The sequence below is a fragment of the Tamandua tetradactyla genome, chromosome 18, assembly GCF_023851605.1.
Source record: "Tamandua tetradactyla isolate mTamTet1 chromosome 18, mTamTet1.pri, whole genome shotgun sequence".
Classification (NCBI taxonomy): domain Eukaryota; kingdom Metazoa; phylum Chordata; class Mammalia; order Pilosa; family Myrmecophagidae; genus Tamandua; species Tamandua tetradactyla.
In genome coordinates, this window is record NC_135344.1 from 72,577,371 (window position 1) to 72,596,715 (window position 19,345).

A 19,345-nucleotide genomic window follows, 5' to 3' on the forward strand; every position below is an offset into this window, starting at 1 on the left:
AAAGTGTTAGCATGAATACCCAGAAGGTTTTGAAATATTATCTTTAAAACAGTTTTGCATTTAACTTCAGGAGTTATGACATCATCTCTAGGATTTAATGATAAATTTTTGAAACTTAAATTATAAAAAATTTATTAATTTACATGCAAATATAGAAAATAACCTTGGTTTAATATCTACTAAAACTTGACAGATAGTAATATTTTGCCACTGTTACTTAAGATACTAATGTAATTATTATTATTAGTTAGATATTATGTCTAACTAATGATAATAATAACAATAGTATCTTAAGATACTATTAAGATAATTAGTGAAGCCACCTAAATCCGTCTAGAATCCTCTTCCTTTCCTTTCCTTTTATCCAAGTCATGGCCACTATCATATAAGGTTAGTGTGTATTCTTTATGAATATGTTTTCAAACTTTTTCTGTATATGTATCCAGTCATATTAGTATGTGATATTATGTATTGTTTGTTCTTAAAATTTTGTAGAGATGGTGTCATCCTTCTCTAAGTACTACTATAGCCAGATCTCACAAGTTTTGATCTTGTAATGCTTTTTTTCCAATTATATTAATAGTGAAATATAACATATATTAAAAAAAACCCAATAAATTTCAAAGCACACTGCAACATGGTTATAGAACAGTTTTCAGAATTTGGAATGGGTTACAGTTCCACAATTTTAGGTTTTTATTATTTCCAGCTGCTCCAAGACACTGGAGACTAAGAGATATAGGAATATAATGATTCAGTAATCATATTCATTTATTAAATCCTATCTTCTGTTAAAACTCCACCTTCTCCTTTGTTCATTCTCTCAATATTTAGGCTAATGGAATATACCTGTTCTAAATTTTTCATTTGGTAAAGGGGTGTCAGTAATATGGGCTAGGGGGATGGCACTAGCTGATGTTCTGGAAAGGCTGGTTTCCTCTGTTGTTTCAGAACTTATCTGGCCTAGAAACCAAACTGGAAGTCAGAGGTTTTTGGAAAGTAATCATAATGCATGGATGCTTTGTACAATCTCACATAAAGCTCTAGGTGTTCTTTAGGGTTAGCAGGAATGGTTTTGGTTGAGGTTTTGCAAACCATGATATATAGCAATATCTAGCTGAAGCTTGCACTAGGGTTGCCTCCAGATAGCCTCTCAAATCTATTCGAACTCTTACCCACAGTTGCATGCTTCACAACTTGATTCCTTCTTGTGGCCACTCAATAGTCCATTGTGTGTATAGGCATAGTTCCCCCTTCCATTCCTCAGTCATTGTATCCTTAGCCCACCTCCATCCACTATAAACACTAGTGTTCAAATGTCCATTCCTGTCTCCACATTCAGTTCCTCCAGGTATATACTGAGTAATGGGGTTTCAGGATCATATGACAACCCCACCCTAGCCTCCTGTGGTACCACCACACTGCCCTTCAAGGGGCTGCACCCCTCCGTTTCCCTACTGACAGTGAAAAGGTACATTTTTTTAATGCATTTTCTCTTGCACTTGTTTCTCTCTGTTGGTTTAAAGTTTTATTCACACATAGAATCCAACCCTAAGTGCATAGGTATGTATTTGTCAGCCACCATATTGTATATGTAGACATTTCCTTTTCTTCCACAAAGAATCCATACCCCTCTCCTATGCTCCCTGCCTGCTGATACTTAGTTTTGGAATAATGCCTTTGTTATATTCAGTGGAAGCATATTACAATGTTATCGTTGATTGTGGACCCTAGCTTGCATTGATTATACATTTTCCCCAATACCATCTATTTTCAATGTTGACATTCATTTGTTCTCCCTCTTGCAAAAACATTTTTTATTTGTACATTTAATCACCATCGTTGACAACTTTAGACATCTCTAAATTATGCTATCTCAGTCTTTATCCTCAGCCTTTCCTTTGCATTTCATATGTGCCCCCAGCCCTTCTCCTCAGTCATACTCAAATTCAGCTTCATTCAGTGTACTTATATTGTGCTAACATCCGGTAGTATTGTGCCATCCGTTTCTGAGTTTTTACTGTCAGTCTATTGTGTAGTCTGCTTCCTTCAGCACCAATTGCCCAATCTCTACCCTGTTTCTGTCTCTTGATACTTGTGTTTTTAAATTCAGTTCTCAAAGTGCACTCATTAATGTTAGTTCATATTAGTGAGAACATACAGTATTTGTCCTTTTGTTTCTGGCTGATTTCATTCAGCATAATGTCCTCAAGTTTCATCTATATTGTTACATGCTTCATGACTTTATTCTGTCCCAGAGCTGCATAATATTCCATTGTATGTATATACCTCAGCTTGTTTAGCCACTAATCCATTGGTGGACATTTGGGCTATTTCCATTTCTTGGCAATCGTAAATAATGCTGTTAAAAACATTGGTGTGTGTTCTATATTGTTAACTGCTGGAATGCGGTGTACCAGAAATGAAATGGCTTTTGAAAAAGGGAATTTAGTAAGTTGCAAGTTAACAGGCTTTTGGCCATGGAAATGTTCCAGTTAAAGCAAGTCTATAGAAATGTCCAATCTAAGGTATCTAGGTAAAGATACCTTGACTCAAGAAGACTGATGAAGTTCAAGGTTTCTCTCTCAAATGGAAAGGCACATGGCGAACATGGTCAGGGTTTCTCTCTCGGCTGGAAGGGGTCATGGCAGCATGGCGTCATCTGCTAGGTTCCTCTCCAGCTCCCCAGGAGGCATTGTCCTTCTACATCTCCAAAGTCACTGGCTGGTAGACTCTCTGGTTTGTGGTTCTGCAGTGTTCTCTGTTGTGGCTTTCTCGTGGCTCTGTTCTTCTCTGCTCTCTCTGAATCTCCCCCCTTTCTCCAAAATGTTTCCTCTTTTATAGGACTTCAATAAACTAATCAAGGTCCACCTGGAATGGGTGGAGACATGTCTCCACCTAATCCAGTTAAACCACTACTCTTGATTGAGTCATACCTCCAGGGGGATAACCTAATTAAAGTTTCAAACATACGGTACTGAATAGGGATTAGAAGAAACGGCTGCCTTTACAAAATGGGATTAGGATTAAAACATGGCTTTTCTACTCTACATACATCTTTTCAAACCAGCACAGTATGCAGATGTCTGTTTATGTCCTTCCCCTCAGGTCCTCTGAATATATACCTAGTAATGGGATTGCTGTGAAATCCATTTTGAGGATGGTTGGGTAGATTTGAACATAGACTTGACATTTGATGATGTTAAGGAAGTATTGTTAATTTTTCTAGGTGTTGTAATGGCATTATGGTTACTTAAGAGAACATTCTTCCTCTTGGAGATGCCTGCCAAAATCTTAAGGCTGAAGTATCATGATATCTGTAACTTGCTTTCAGATGAGACAGCCAAAATAAAAAGTTTATGTATACATCATGCAAATATGATAATATTAAACATTTTTGAGTTTGAATAATAGGAATAGAGTATCCATGTACATTTCTCAAATTTTCATATCAAAAAATTTGAGAGAAATATGAGATCCTTAGATGAGCTTAAAGATTCCTTTTAGCCATGAGGTTCTGAGCATCTGTTCAATCTTAAGTGGTTTGAAAGAAGTGTTCTAATTTCTAAAAATGTTTGCTCACTTGACAAATATTAAGGGCTTTGTATGTGCCAGGCACTGTTCTAGAAACTGGTAGTACAGTGTTGAATCATGATTTCTCTAGCATAGTACACTGAAGTAATTGTTATTGTTTTCCAGTGAACATTTTCTTAACAAGTTTCGAAGGGTGGGGAGATGCAAATGCTGTGTAGGGGTGATTTTTTTCTTCAATATTATCTATTCTGCGTTGACATCCCCCTTTAGTTGAAGCTAGGCTGTAGCAAGGCTTGTGTGCACATGCACACGTGTTTTAATTATATATTTAAAAATTTAGATAACAGAACCCTTAAAGTAAAATCTCATATAGGCACGTAGTATACAAAACAGAGCTGCTCTGTTTGATACAGAAATTGAGGGTTCAGGATTAATAAACAAAATAAATGTGCCAAAATAGTGCATAAGTGTTTTTACCTTTCCCTTCCAAGATTCAGTGAATTTTGAAATAGGGTGAATTTCATTTAGAAGAGAAAAAAGATATTCTTTCTTTAGGGTGCTGGAGCTTTAGGTTAGGGAGATACATTAGGCATCTACTTATAAATCATTACCACTACAATTGTTCTTTGTACAACCCTGTATATCCTCAAGGATATAGTATTTATTGAGCATGGCCCTTGACACTGCTTTACATATTTTCATATCTAATCCTTAAAACACTGAAGTAAGTTTACAAATTTAGTAACTTCCCCAAACTACTAGGTTGTAAGATGTGGAACCAGTGTTCAAATGCAGGTGTTTCATTTTAAAGCACTGCTCTGTATTATTAGCTTTTGTTACATACTGTATTTAGCCACTATATACTACATATAGTATAGCTATGTACTGTATTTAGCCTCTGTATACTAGATATAGTACAGCTATAGCATATAGCTATACTATATATCTAGGAGTTATTCAGTTTGTTGCTACCCTGGTAACTGTCTTGTGAGCTGAGAGACAGACAATAAGCAAACAGTTACTAGGAATTTATAAAGATTTAAGCAAATAGAAAGTAATTCTAATATAGCTGTTGTAATTTTTTTTAGGAAGATCTGACTCCGAAGGATATTGAAGAAATTATTGATGAGCTCAAGGCTGGCAAAATTCCAAAGCCTGGGCCAAGGTAAGTAAATTTTAATGGGTTAACATAAATTAGTCTTTCATGTAATTTTAATTTTAAAAATTGTATACCCTAAGTTTATAGGAGTTGGAAGCTGTCTTGGGTAGTTATCTAAACCAATCTGTCATCTGTAATAAGACTTTTTTCTGTCTAAAGCCCTATCAGATGATCATGTTGTATCTACTTGAATATATATAGAGAGAAGGAATGTTTGTTAAACACAGGATCTATTCCATTGTTTAAAAGTTCATACTGCTAGAAGACTGACCTTAAGTCTTTTTTCCTCCTTTTTTCTTCCTAAAGTCCAGTTCTGCCCTTTGAACTAACACAAGATAATTTAAATACCTCTTTTGAATGACAGCTCTTCAGGTACTTGAAATGATTATCTTGTCTTCCCCATATCTTTCTGTCAGATCAATATCCACAGTTCTTTCACTGTTTTTCTTTATGTGACATAATTCTGATCTCCCTCCTCTGTAGGCTCTAATTGTCAGTTGGCTAGTGCCTTTCATGTGATTCTTAAACTAATCACAGTATTTGAGATATGAACTGAGACATGCAGAGTATTATGCTTCTGTCTTCTTTATTCCAGACATTATATTTGTGATAAAGAGGTCTAATTACATCAGTCCTCATTTTGGAAACCTTATACAATTAATTGAGTTTATTGAAGTGTCATTATTATTGTTGAAATGTCTGTCACTCCTTTCGGTTTTGCCAGTGTCTGTCTCATACTTTGGAGCTCCTTGATTGGGGAGAGTAAGCATTTATGATTGTTATGTCTTCTTGGTAAATTATCCCTTTTATTAATACGTAGTGTCTTTCTTTGTCTCACGATATCTTTACATTTAAGTCTATTTTGTCTGATACTAGTATGACTACTCCTGCTTTCTTTTGATTACAACTTGTGTGAAACGTATTTTTCTATCCTTTCACTTTCCATGTATTTGTATCCTTATGTCTAAATTGACTCTCTTGTAAGCAGCATATAACTGGATTATACTTCTTAACCTATTCTGTCAAACTGTATCTTTTAATTGGTGTAAGTTTAGTCTATTGACATTCAAAGTTATTACTGCTACTGCATTTCTTGAATCCTCCATCTTATCCTTTGGACTTTATTTGTCAGGTCTGTATATTATTTTCATCTTTCTCCTTTTATCCCTTTGTGTTACCCTTACTGGTACTCTTCAGTTCTGTGCCTTCCTCCAGACCTCCCTCTCCTGTCTTTTATTTTCAGCCAACAGAACACACTTTAGTATTTCTTAGAGGGCCAGGCTGTTGTTGACATACTCTCTCAGCCTGTTTGTCTGTGAAAATTTTAATCTCTCCCTCACTTTTTTTTTGGTCTCTCCCTCACTTTTTTTTTGGTTTGTTTGTTTTTTATTATGATCATTCCATTCTACATATATAATCATCAGTTCTTAATATCACATAGTTGCATATTTGTCATCATGATCATTACTTAGAACATTTGCATCAATTCAGAAAAAGAAATAAAAATAACAGAAACAATTCCTACATACCATACCCCTTACCCCTCCCTTTCATTGATCACTAGCATTTCAATCTAAATTTATTTTAACATTTGTTCCCCTTATTATTTATTTTTATTCCATTTGTTTTACTCGTCTGTTGATAAGGTAGATAAAAGGAGCATCAGACACAAGGTTTTCACAATCACACAGTCACATTGTGAAAGCTATATCTTTATACAATCATCTTCAAAAAACATGGCTACTGGAACACAGCTCTACATTTTCAGGGAGTTCCCTCCAGCCTCTCCATTACATCTTGGCTAACAAGGTGATATCTATTTAATGTGTAAGAATAACCTCCAGGATAACCCCTCGACTATGTTTGGAATCTCTCAGCCACTGATATTTTATTTTGTCTCACTTCACTCTTCCCCCTTTTGATCGAGAAGGTTTTCTCAATCCCTTGATGCTGAGTCTCAGCTCATTCTAGGATTTCTGTCCCATGTTGCCAGGAAGGTCCACACTCCTGGGAGTTATGTCCCACGTAGACAGGGGGAGAGGGGTGAGTTTGCTTGTTGTGTTGGCTGGAGAGAGAGAGGCCACATCTGAGCAACAAAAGAGGTTCTCTTGGGGGTGACTCTTAGGCCTAATTTTAAGTAGGCTTGACCTATCCTTTGCGGGGTTAAGTTTCATATGAACAAACGCCGAGATTGGAGACTCAGCCTATTGCTTTGGTTGTCCCCACTGCTTGTGAGAATATCAAGAATTCAAATTGGGGAAGTTGAATTTTCCCCGTTTCTCACCATTCCTCCAAGGGAACTTTACAAATACTTTTTTATTCACTGTTCAAATCACTCTGGGATTTATTGGGGCATCGCTCTGGGCAAATCAACAAAATCTTATGCCCTACTCAAGGTTTTATGTACTTATGGTGGAAAATGCATGGGCTGGGATCGAACCCAGGTCTCCTGCATGGCAGGCAAGAATTCTACCACTGAACTACCCTCACACTCCCATCTAGTATCTTCTTGATCTCCTTTATGTCATTAGCCATCCGCTGATTTTATTTAGTAGAGTTATATGAACATCTTTAATTAGTTATTCCAATGTCTGTGTCTTTTCCAGTGTTTTAATTTGTTCATTAGGCTGGGCTATATGTGTCTGCATCTTGATATGCTTAGTAATCTTCTGTTGTCTTCGAGGTATGTAAATATCTTGATAGGGTTACACTGGAAGTTGGTTTTCTTCAGTAGTTTGAAGCTTTGTATTTGCAAGCTGGATGTGGAGCAGGATGTGGAGCATGGGGTGGGTAACAACAGTGCGGTGATGTGTTGCAACACAGGTATAGGCACAAGTTGGGGATGCTGCGCTGGTTCCTGTGAGCATGGGGTGCAGGGCAGGAGCCATGGGGACGGGGTGCAACTCAGGCGCCCTTGGAGTACAGGAGCAGGGTAAGTTGTGGGGGACATAGTGGTAGGGCATTATGGGAGGTGGATGGTGGGGGCTGTATGAATGTTTGGGGGCTGTTGTGCAGGTAGGATATGGGTGGGTGAATAGAGTGTGGTGGTCGTGGGTATCAGGGTGTAGGGTACATGGCACAGAGGTTGGGGCATGGTGGGAGAGCGCACGGGGGGTGCCCTTGTGCAAGGAGAAGGTACCAGGGGGCCGGGGATATTGATGTAGGAGTATGTAGGGGTCAGACACAGGTCATGGGGCTTGTGGGATGCCAGGCAGGTTGGCACGGCGGGTGGAGCGGAGAGGAGTGATGATGGGTGGGCAGGGCCGTGATGTGGGTGAGCAGTTGTGGAAGGGTTGGAGCAGGTCTGCACGCATGTGAAGAGCTGGGGCTGGCTATGTAGCACAGATTTGCACATCAGCACCTGCCAGGTTTGGGAGCAGGGCACTTGTCCTGGGGTGGGGGTGGGAGGACGGCAAGGGTGTGCATGTATGTGGGGCAGGGGATTGGGGTCAGAAGGTTGGTGCATGAATGTGTGGGTACCTCTTGGGGAGGATGTGGCTGTGTGGGTACGTGGGTCTGTGGGGCACAGCCCTGGTGTGCACATGTGCAGAACTCGGGCAGCATGCCAGGGTTGCTCTTGCATGGGCTGAGGGGCAGATGTGGCCTGGATGCCACACAAGGTCAGCGCTTGCCCAGAGCTGGGGCCCGTGCTCAGGACTGTGCATGTGCTTGGATTTGGGAGAGCTGTAAACTGATGAACACGTGTGCAGAGTTTGGGGGCGGGGTGGGGTTGCGCTACTGCATGGTCTTGTAGTGGGTGTAGCATTGGTATGAAGGTAAGAGCCTACAGTCTTGATGCAGGGTGCAGGGAGGGGGAGGTGGGGGTTGAGGGGCTGGGCATGAGTGGGCAAGTCTCAGGAGGGGCAGTGTGAAACTGCACTTGTGCAGGAGAGGTGGGTTGGGCTGGGGTAGATGTGGGCGTGCTTGGGGTGGATATATGCAGGGAGCGCGCTGGCTGGTGCTTGGAGCATGGAGCAGGGGCAGGTGATGGGTTCAGGTGCGTGGGGTATGGGGTGAGTCACCAGTCTCAGGGCTGCACTCGTGGAGGTAGCGTGTTTAAGGAACAAGGCTTGGCATACTTCCTAGTCCCTGCTTCTCTGCCCATGCACTTCTAAGACCTCCAGTCTTCCATTTGAAATGGGACGGGTTATGCTGTTTATATTAGCTGGATGAAGAGCTAAGATGGTTCTCTGCAGTTTAGTTCTTCATCTTTCACAACTGGATCCTCCCTGTGTTGTGTAGAACACCCTCCCAGGTCGCTTACACCCTGGAGTCACCATCTCAGTCACCTTCCCATCCCTTCTCTAGCTTTTCCTTGGAGCATGGGTGAACTCGACCTATCTTGTTATCTTCCCAGAACCATCTAATTGAGTTTATAGTCAGTTAAAATGCCTAGATAATTTTCAGCTTTTCTGCTGTTTTGCCAGATTGCTTGCATCCTTTAGTTGTAGTAAAGGATGTTTTTATGTTATTAATAAATATGTTACTATTAAATATGTTTAGTTTTTTTATTATGATCTTGATAACTTTTACTCCTAAAAAACTCCCTATTCCGTATCTAAGTGTTCACATAACTCCAAATTATCTTTCCATGCTAACAAATGTCCGCGTGATTTAATATCCCTGTGTAGAAATTTCTTTTTCTCTTTATATTTCATAAAATTTCCCTTCTTTAACATATGTGTAAATTGGAATGACTGTTTAATATTCTTATGGGTTAAAAGAGCTGTTGCGTGCTTTTTTTTAATTTTTGAAGACATTTTTATTGTTCTGCAATATATGTATACAATGTAAAATTTTTCCTTTTAACCCACTTTTACATACATACAGTTCATCCACAGTAGAAAATCAGTGGCTCACAATATCATCACATAGTTGTGTATTCTTCACCATGATCATTTTTAGAACATTTGCATCACCCCAGAAAAAGAACAACAAAGGAAAAAAAAACTCATACCTCCCATACCTCTTCCCTCCCTCTGATTGACCACTAATATTTCAATCTACCCAGTTTGTTACTGTTTATCCCTCCTACCCCCATTTATTTATTTTTTATTCTAATTTTATTTTGTTTTGTTTTTTGGCATGGGCATACTCTGGGAATTGAACCCAGGTGTCTGGCGTGGCAGGTGAGAGTTCTCCCACTGAGCCCCTGTGGCACTGCCCTATCCTTATTTTTTTTTTTTTTTTACTCATCATCCATACCCTGGATAAAAGGAGCATTAAGATACAAGGTTTTTACAATCACACAATACACATTGTAAAAGCTGTATAGTTATACAGTTGTCTACAAGAATCAAGCTACTGAAACACAATATAGTTTAGGTACTTCACTGTAGTCATTCTAATATATCATAAACTAAAAATGGGTATCTATATAATGTATAAGCATAACCTCCAGTATAACCTCTCTCCTGTTTGGAATTGCTTAGCCACTGAAATTTTATTTTGTCTTATTTCTCTCTTCCCCCTTTTGGTCAAGAAGGCTTTCTCAATCCCTTGATGCCCAGATCCTGGCTCATCCCAGGAGTGCTGTCCCACATTGCCAGGGAGATATACACCCCTGGAAGTCATGGCCCATGTGTAGGGGAGGGCAGTGAATTCACTGCCGAGTTGTATTGCAGGCTTTTTATTCCACTATTTTTATTTTTTGGCATGGGCAGACTCCTTCACTATTTTTTAATATTTTCACCCTATTTTTATTATAAATAATTCCCTGAATTTGAATTGCTAGGCCAGAGGGTATGAATGGTTCTATAGTTTGAACTCTAGAGGAATTTATCCATTCTGGCAAAGTAATAACCCTACCTAATGAGAAGATGACATCAAGTCAGGATGATTTAAGTTTAATAAACCCAAGTTTGTCCCTACTGACTTTACCATAGTGAAGACTCATCTTCTTTTGTAGTGGGAACTGATGTGAAATCTTGTCATTTGCTAATAGTATAGTATCATTTTCTTGGCTAGTGGTCCTATCTGTTACTTTGGCCACACTCCAAAGTGTATGCTACTGTTACATTTGTACTTAAACTCATAACTTCTTTCAACATTAGGACACTTAATTTTAATTTCTGAAGTGCAGATTTCCTTGGGAAATCAACTTGGTTTCTAATTTTAATAGCCTTTCTTCTAATAAGATGTTGCCAATCTGTAATCATATGTTTAGAACCTCCTGCCCTCCTTGTGAACTTGTGGTCTATGGATCATAACAATCTGTTGTCTCACAAATAGGCAAATAATTTCACTGTCTTCTTTATTACATTCCCTTACCATTCATTTATTTCACAAACATTTTTTGGGTAATTGCTATGTGCCAGGCACTACTTAGGCTGTGGGTAAAATTGTGAGCAAGACAGAGTCTCATGTATCTTATGTTCAAATGATGGAAATGATAATTAATGTAAATATCTGATAGTGATAAATGCAATGAAGAAAAATGAAGCAGGGTTAGATGATAGAGAATGATTGGGGGTAAATTTAGTCAGAATACGGCCTCTTTTGTGGTAACATTTGATCCATGACCTGAATGATGAGCCAGAGGAAACTGTGGAAAGACCTGGAGAAAGAATGTTCCAGGAAAGGAAAGAATAGGTATAAACGTCCTGGAGGAAAAGAAAGATGAAAGCATGTTTGCGGTGAGGTGAAGTAGGAGAGTGGTGGAAGGTGTTGGAGAGGTTTATAGGGAACCAAATAAATAATTTGGATCGAATCCTAATTATAACAGAAAGCTGTTGTTGGAGCGTTTTAAGTAGTAAATGATGTGAGTGATGTGTTAAAAATATTACCTTGGTTGGTATGTGAATAGTTTAGACCTTAGCAGGAATTATGGGGGATTCATAGCTTTTTGGCCTGTCTGGGTAGTTCTCTGAAAATATAGTGGAGCAACTTTGGGGAAAAAAGTCAAGAATTTTATTTTGGACATGCTAAATCTCAGACAACTGTTAAAGGTATCTGTGGTAGAATGCTGAAAGGTAGAAATGAGCCTGGAGCATAGGGAATAGATTATGGCTGGAAATACAAATTGAGGATTCATCAGTTATTACATATGATATTTACAGCATAAAATTAGCAGAAATGAAATTGTTTTATTGTTCTTTCAGTTAATATTAGGTACTGTAATACAATGGTATTTTAACATTAGAAAGGAGAAACTAAGTACCTTAGTTGGGCATTTTTAACATTTAGCAATGATAGTGATGTTGCTTATCAATAATCGTAAATAGTTCTTCACTATGATTTTGTTGACACTGTTCTAGATTTGAGCCAGAGACTTTAAAAATCATTGGTCTCTGAAGCTATTATTTTTAGTTTCTACTTACAATTTCATTTTTCAAAAGCAGAATAAACTTTATTTTTCAATAACTGCATAGTACCCACTAGACTTGGTGATATTACAATATCTTGGTAGTACATGCACATAAAAATATTGGCTTCTCCGAGTTAATTTCTTGAATGTATATGTAAGATAGAGAGACTGGGATGAGAGCTAACCAAAGTATGGTTGTCGTTTTCTTTAAACTAAATTAATCAGAGCTGTTTAATTCCTTTTTATCTTTTTATAATAAAGTTCTCTGCTTACGTATTTGAAAGAAGTACTAATTATGAATCTTTGAGTAAGAAATGGAGAGAAATTAAAAATGGTTAAAAAATGACCCACTTCTGAATATGACCTCTAGATCTACCTACCTTGGCAAAATTTCGCATGTTTCTATGTTGTTCAAAAACTCCTTTTTTAAAAATTATTTTTTGGTAAATGATGGTTAAAAAGAAAATATTGAACTAGTAGTATGAAAATATTATTTCTTGATTTTGACATCAATAATATTTATGCCCCAAGATTGTTATTTTAAAATAAAGTACTGAAAATAGCATCTAAAGCTGTTTTCAAATTACTAAATGAATCAGAAGATTTTGGCATGAATTAACTTAAACTAATTTTAAATCCATTTGAGTTCTTATTCAGTTTTATAAATATGTTTTAAATTTTGAGGAATTCTGTGGGGTGCAGGTTATATCTGAGATGTGAAAAAATATAGGTAGGTTACAGTCCCAGTATGATTGGCAATAAAGTCACTTTTGTTTTTTAATACTAAAGGTAGAGGCAGTGACTGAATATATGTCAGGAATATTAAAAGATAAGCAGTAAACTTTTGTAAAATATTTTGCCTATATAGAGTTACCTTTTTGTTTTGTTTTTTTGGTTTTTTTTCCTGCATGGGCAGGCACCCGGAAGCAAACCCGGGTCTCCAGTATGGCAGGTGAGAACTCTGCCACTGAGCCTCCATGGCCCTATATAGAGTTACTTTTTAAAAAGCCATTCAAAATTTACAGATAGACCAAGTTTTCTAAAATGCAAAGGAGTTAAAATGAAAGTGCATATAGTGTTGCAATGGCTAAATAACTAGATTTACTTTTTGAGTGAAATGCATAGAGCAAGGTAATAGATGACATTTTAAGCATATCAGGGAAATCATTTTGTGTGTGTGTTTTTTTTTAAGTGAAAAATCCTAGTGTCAGTTGAGACTGGTAGGTGAATGAGGCCTAGATCACAGCTTCTCAAGTGTTCTGAGGCATGTTTACAGTTGAAATGGGAACACAAAGTTAAATGATTTCTAGATTAAACAAAGGCTATAGACTTTACTGGAGAATTTTATGGCTTTATGATTTTTTTGTGTGTGGGGGGGAGGTGCATGGGCCGGGAATTGAACTGAATTGGGTCTTCCAAGTGGCAGATGAGCATTCTACCACTGAACACCTATGCACCTGGGTTTTATGATATTTTAAGGTGTAATGTGTGAGTGGTAGATGAAGGAGGAGGTTTGTACCCAGACATACTGGAGCTTGGAACCCCTTTTTTTCCTGTAAACCATGGCATGGAACTGTAATTTTATGGAACAGACTTTAGGAAACTCTGGAGCAGATTATACCTAAAATTACTTCCATATATAAAATTCCAAAATCCTGCCAAGAGCCGAGGCAAGCATATATGATTAATTCTCCCATTTCTTGTTACCAGAAACTTTAGTTTTTATAACATCTTCCTAAATTGATCATTTATGTTGGTAAAGAGAGTATTAAGGAGCTTATTAATTAGAAAAGATCTGTGTATCTATCCAAACGGATAAGAAGCTTTAAGATAACCTCTGAATGCCAGCTTTTAGGAGACTTCAAAACAGAAACAGACTTCGAAATGTCACATCCCGTTCTGACATTTATGTGATCAAGAGAAAAGTTTTTAGGCAGAGAAGTTATTTGATAGTAGGGGTAGGAGTTTAACCACAAGAGGTGGAACCTAGTTGGAGGAGGGGGAAGGTCCTCTAAAATAAATTATTTCATCAGCAGAGAAAGAGCAGTGAAAGAGCAGCAGAGATACTTGTGTTACTATATATATAAAATGAAATTATAAATCCAAATGCTTTTTAAAAAATTAAATACTATATTGACATCCTACAAAATTAGTTTTAGACTCTGACATTACACAGTGGCTGGTTTTTCATCTGGTTTTTATAGTGAACAAAAAGACCTATAATGCAAATATGTTAGCTAGTTTCTGACTTGGTAGGCATTCTTCTTCTTTTTTTTTAATGCAGTCATATTTATTGAATATGGTAGAGTTGTTCTAGATGTAGAGGATATAAAGATGAGCACTATAGATAAAGTCCTTGCTCTATGGAGCTTACAATGTTGTGGAAGAACAAAAGTAATAAAAAATATAAAATTAAGTAACATAAGTTCTAGGGTGATGTGTTTACATGATAGTCAATACTTTTCTGAGAAAATGACATTTACACTGAGATCTGAATGACAAGAAGAAACTTATCTTGTGAAGATTGAGAGAAAGGTTTCCGAGCAGAGAAACAGCCAGAACAAAGTTCCTACATCAGGAATGCACTTGAATATTCATGGAACAAAAGTGGAATAGAGGGAAATGGAAATACTATAAAATTATTTCAAAGACTTGGTCGAGGCTAGATAACACAAGACAAGTGTAAGGAGTTTGAAAGTACCATAAGAGAGATACAATACAGTACTGAAGGAGGTGGCAAGGTACAGAGGATTTTTTATGGTAGGCATTTTTCTTTAAAATACATTACTTAGTTATTTGTATTCTGTATTATAATAGCTTGAAAGAACTTATGATTATGATGTGTCATTCTCCTATCCCTTCAACAAAAAATGATTTCCCATATATCTATAGAACAGAATTAAACAATTGACCTCAGAAGGTGAAGTGTATAGCTGGAGGGAGTTAAAATACATAACATGAACATATTCTTCAGTTAAAACCAATAGGAGCAAGGTAAATTGGTAAAGTCAGGGAGTAGGAGGGGTGAAAATGAGGGTTAGAGGTTGAGTAACTACCAGAAGAGTGTGTGTGGGAGTGAAAAAAGCACAGACAGGTTGTTCTACCTCTGTGCTGCCTCTCCAGAGTCCTTTATCAAAACTAGTTCTTGTTTTCTTTATAGCTGTGGCGGTGATTACCATGATCTGTAAACTTTTTTTTAGAAAATTAATGCCATTAATATAGCCTTAGGAAAGCATAAATACAAATTAGACTTTGACTTCATTGCTTCTAAGGGATATCTTCTCAAATCATCAAGTTTCTTCAGTAGTCAGTTTCTATTCATTTCCATGTACAGAGTAATACTAATTAATCACAAGTGTAAGTATTCCCTTCTGTTTGCTGTATCAGTGGATCGTTTGCATTTTTTCTTTTTTTTTTGTAAGTGGATCTTGATCTAAATAAAATTCAAATATAAAAGAACAAATATAGTGGTCATTTATTAAAACATGTTTCAAACAAAAGAACGAATGTATTGCTCATTTATTAAAACATCATGATTTCAAATAATGTCCTCAAGGGTTGGGTTATTTTTGCCATAGTATTTTGCATAGTATCTTGTAGCTTCATCCCTCCAAGGCTTGGTTTCTGTTGCTCATGGCATTGTTTTGAAGATCAAAGGAGCTACTGTATGTATACTGTTCAATAAATGGGAAGTATTTTTTTAAATCATTTTCATATTTATGAGTTTAGTTGCATTTTTCTGTTTTCATATTAACTTCAGGAAGGCAATATTTTGCAGAAATTGAAATGTCTGAGTTAAGTTAAGTTATCCATGATAGTTCTTGGAGAAAAAATAGTTACTTAATTGGGCTGTTGTGAGGTAATAATTATAATTTTTTAAAAATAAAAGCTTACAAGTGGGGTGGGCCATGGTGGCTCAGCAGGCAAGAATGCTTGCCTTCCATGCCAGAGGACCCAGGTTTGATTTCCGGTGCCTGCCCATGTAAAAAAAAAAAAAAAAAAAAGCTTACAAATGTTAATTGCTAATAATCAATGAAATGTCACTTGCTTTTCTTTTCCAGGAGTGGACGCTTCTCTTGTGAGCCAGCTGGCGGTCTTACCTCTTTGACTGAACCACCCAAAGGACCTGGCTTTGGTGTGCAAACAGGCCTTTAATTTATATTCAGTTGTACATATATATATATATATCACACAAGAAATAAAATATGAATTTCCCATCTACTTAAACTGACTCTTTATATTATGTGTTAATTCCAGCCTCTATATATCTTAGTGATAACATAACAACTTGAAGCAGTAAGTGTACTGTGCTAACACCACATAGCACCATTTTAAAGTCTTGTGATATCTGTGGCTAACTATGAAGACATTACTGCCTAATTTAGTTAACAGTTACTCCAACTTTAACCAATTTTAAGTGTCAGTAATGTTACTGACAAAATAATAATTAGGTTAAAATAAATAATTAGGTTACTGTAAAGCAAAAGGCCTACCGAATTTCATATTTTGCTTTTCCATCATTAGCTATAGCCAAGTCTTGATTAACATGATCTTTCTTAGATGTTATTTCTCAGTATTTCCTTTAAGCATGTATGAAAGGAAGTCAGGAATATAATATTTGCAGCACACAATTGTCATTGCATTTCCAACTGGTATGTAACACTTGAAGCACACTTTAGGTGTAAGGAGGAAAAGGCACTTATCTCTAAAAAGCCTTGCTTATAATTTTTTTGCAAAGATACGTGCAAAATATTTTGACATTATCCTTTGACTATTCAGACACCCCAAGTGTACCAAAAAGTTGGGCATGAAATTGGAAGAATAATCTGATTTGGAAAGATCAGTAGTTACACAAAATATCTTCAGTTGTAGAAATGTTATAATTTACAAAAAAGGATAAAACCTTTAGTGTATTATATCCAGTTCAAGCTGTAGTATAATAGTCTTGCAAATTGAAAAAAATATTAATAACTACCTTTCATATATGGCTAAATCTAATCCAGTTCTTTCAGGATTTCTCAAAGTCACTATCTGACCTTGTTCTTTTTTTAAAAATAGTTTTATTGATAAAACAACATACAAACATTCTTAACATACAGACATTCCATGCATGGTATACAATCAATGTATCATCTTACAGTATCATCACATAGTTGTGTATTCATCACCATGATCATTTTTTTGAACATTTGTATTACTCCAGAAAAAGAAAAAAAAACCTCATACATACCAACATACCCCTTACCCTTCCCTCTCATTGACCACTAGTATTTATATCTACCCAATTAATTTTAACCTTTGTTTCCCCTATTGTTTATTTTTTATCCTTATTTTTACTATTTTGTCCTTATTTTTTACCACAATAAAAATATCTTCCTTCCACCCTAGAGCTTTCTTGACCTTCATCCCATAGGCCACCATATTTACCATTTATTTTTATAAAATAGTCTATACATATTGACTATCTTCTTACTCTCTTTATTAACACTGTTAAGCCTTTCATTTAAAATTATGGGACACAGCTATTCCTTTAAACTAGTGCCATTGTTAACTTTGGTAAAAAATGCTTTTTACACTTTGACATATTAAAAAATATATAACTGGAAAAAAGGGGAATTTTCAGATACTGGGTGAGAAAAATCATATATGTAAGGGTCATTGGTTATCAACGTTTATAAATATATTTTAGAAGTAGAAAATTAATTTTAGGTCATTATAATTACAGGGACACTGTTAAGACCATTATCAAAACATATTCTTTGTTTCTTATATTGTCATTTATATTGGACTGTAGTATATATAATATATATATTATACTGCAGTATATATTAGTGTGGAGGTAAAGCTTACATTGTATATTCCAATTTTTCCTTTGTTCCAGTAATGTCTTTCGAGTTTTTTTCTTCTCCATTCTTAGATACTTTCTGGTATCATAAAATTATCATCTCTTTAGTTTCTTTTTTTTCATTGTGGATGTGCCATCCAGTATCAAAAAATTATCATTTCTTTAGTGTCTCTTGTTTTTTAAATTTATTGTGGAAACATATATATAACATAAATCTTCCCACTCCAACCCCTTCCAAAATCAAGTGATATTAACCACATTCAGAATGATGAAGTACCCTCACCACCATGCATTATTAGAACTTTCCCTTCACTCAAATGACAACTCTGTATTTATTTTTCATTAAATTACCTGTTGCTTCTGCTCCCTACCCCTGGTAATCAATCTGTACTGTACTTTCTGTTTCCGTGAGTTTACGTAGGCTCTGATTTTTCCTTTTTGGATACCACGGACAAATTTTTTTTTTAACTTTTTTTTATAGTATACTATAACATATATACAAAGTGAAGAAATAAAAAAGCATAGTTTTCAAAGCACTCTTCAACAAGTAGTTACAGGACAGATCCCAGAGTTTGTCATGGAATGGGATGTAAATGTGTCATCCTAAATGTATAATAATTCATTTGCTTTAATACCAATTTAGCAGCATACTTGAATGATATTTCTGTACTCCTTCATCCCCACTTTTATGTAATTCTTCTCACAAATTACATATTTGTACATTATTAATCCATTTCTTTTATCAGTACATTTTATCCTTTTGCCTTTTATATCCCAAAGGTAGTAAAAAGTGGAGTTCCATATAAAAAATACAATTTACTGGTATTTTTATTTACAACATCTTTACCAGTAATCTTTTTTTTTCCTGTGGTTTCTGTCAATTGTCTAGTATCCTTTCCTTTCAACCTGCAGGAGTCCCTTTAGCATTTCTTAGAGGGCTTGTCTGGTGGTGACAAACTCGCAGCTTTTGTTAATCTGGGGATGTCTTAATTCCTCTCTCATTTAAACTTTTTTTTTAATTTTTAACTTTTTTTATTGTATAATATATATACAAAGCAAAGAAATAAAAAAGCAATAATTTTCAAAGCACTCTTTGAAAACTAGCTACAGGACAGATCTTAGTTTGTCATGGGCTACCATACATCCTTTCATATTTTTCCTTCTAGCTGCTCCAGGATATAGGAGGCTAGAGGTCTTAAAGATTTTTTTTATCATCCCAATCAACATTTTTTCCTGAAAAATAACATATATATAAAAGAGCTATAAATTTCAAAGCACAGCACCACAATTAGTTGTAGAATAAATTCCAGTGTTTGACACTGGTTACAATTCCACAATTTTAGGTTTTCTTTTCTTTCTTTTTTTTTGCATGGGGCAGGCACCAGGAATCAAACCCGGGTCTCTGGCATGGCAGGCAAGAACTCTGCCTGCTGATCCACTGTGGCCCACCCCAATTTTAGGTTTTTACTTATAGCTGCTCTAAGATATTGGAGACGAAGAA

General features: G+C 36.2%; 1 protein-coding gene across 2 annotated transcripts in view; it reads left to right on the plus strand.

Annotated features, from left to right (window-relative positions):
• The window catches only part of NDUFV2 (NADH:ubiquinone oxidoreductase core subunit V2), a 64,970-nt gene extending 48,750 nt beyond the window's left edge, over positions 1-16,220 (plus strand). For both annotated transcript variants that reach the window (XM_077135961.1, XM_077135962.1), the window contains exons 7-8: positions 4,623-4,699; positions 16,061-16,220. In XM_077135961.1, coding sequence (XP_076992076.1) covers positions 4,623-4,699; positions 16,061-16,154 — 171 coding nt within the window. In that variant the 3' untranslated portion in view covers positions 16,155-16,220. The remainder of the gene's footprint in view (positions 1-4,622; positions 4,700-16,060) is intronic.
• Positions 16,221-19,345: the final 3,125 nt, after the last annotated feature.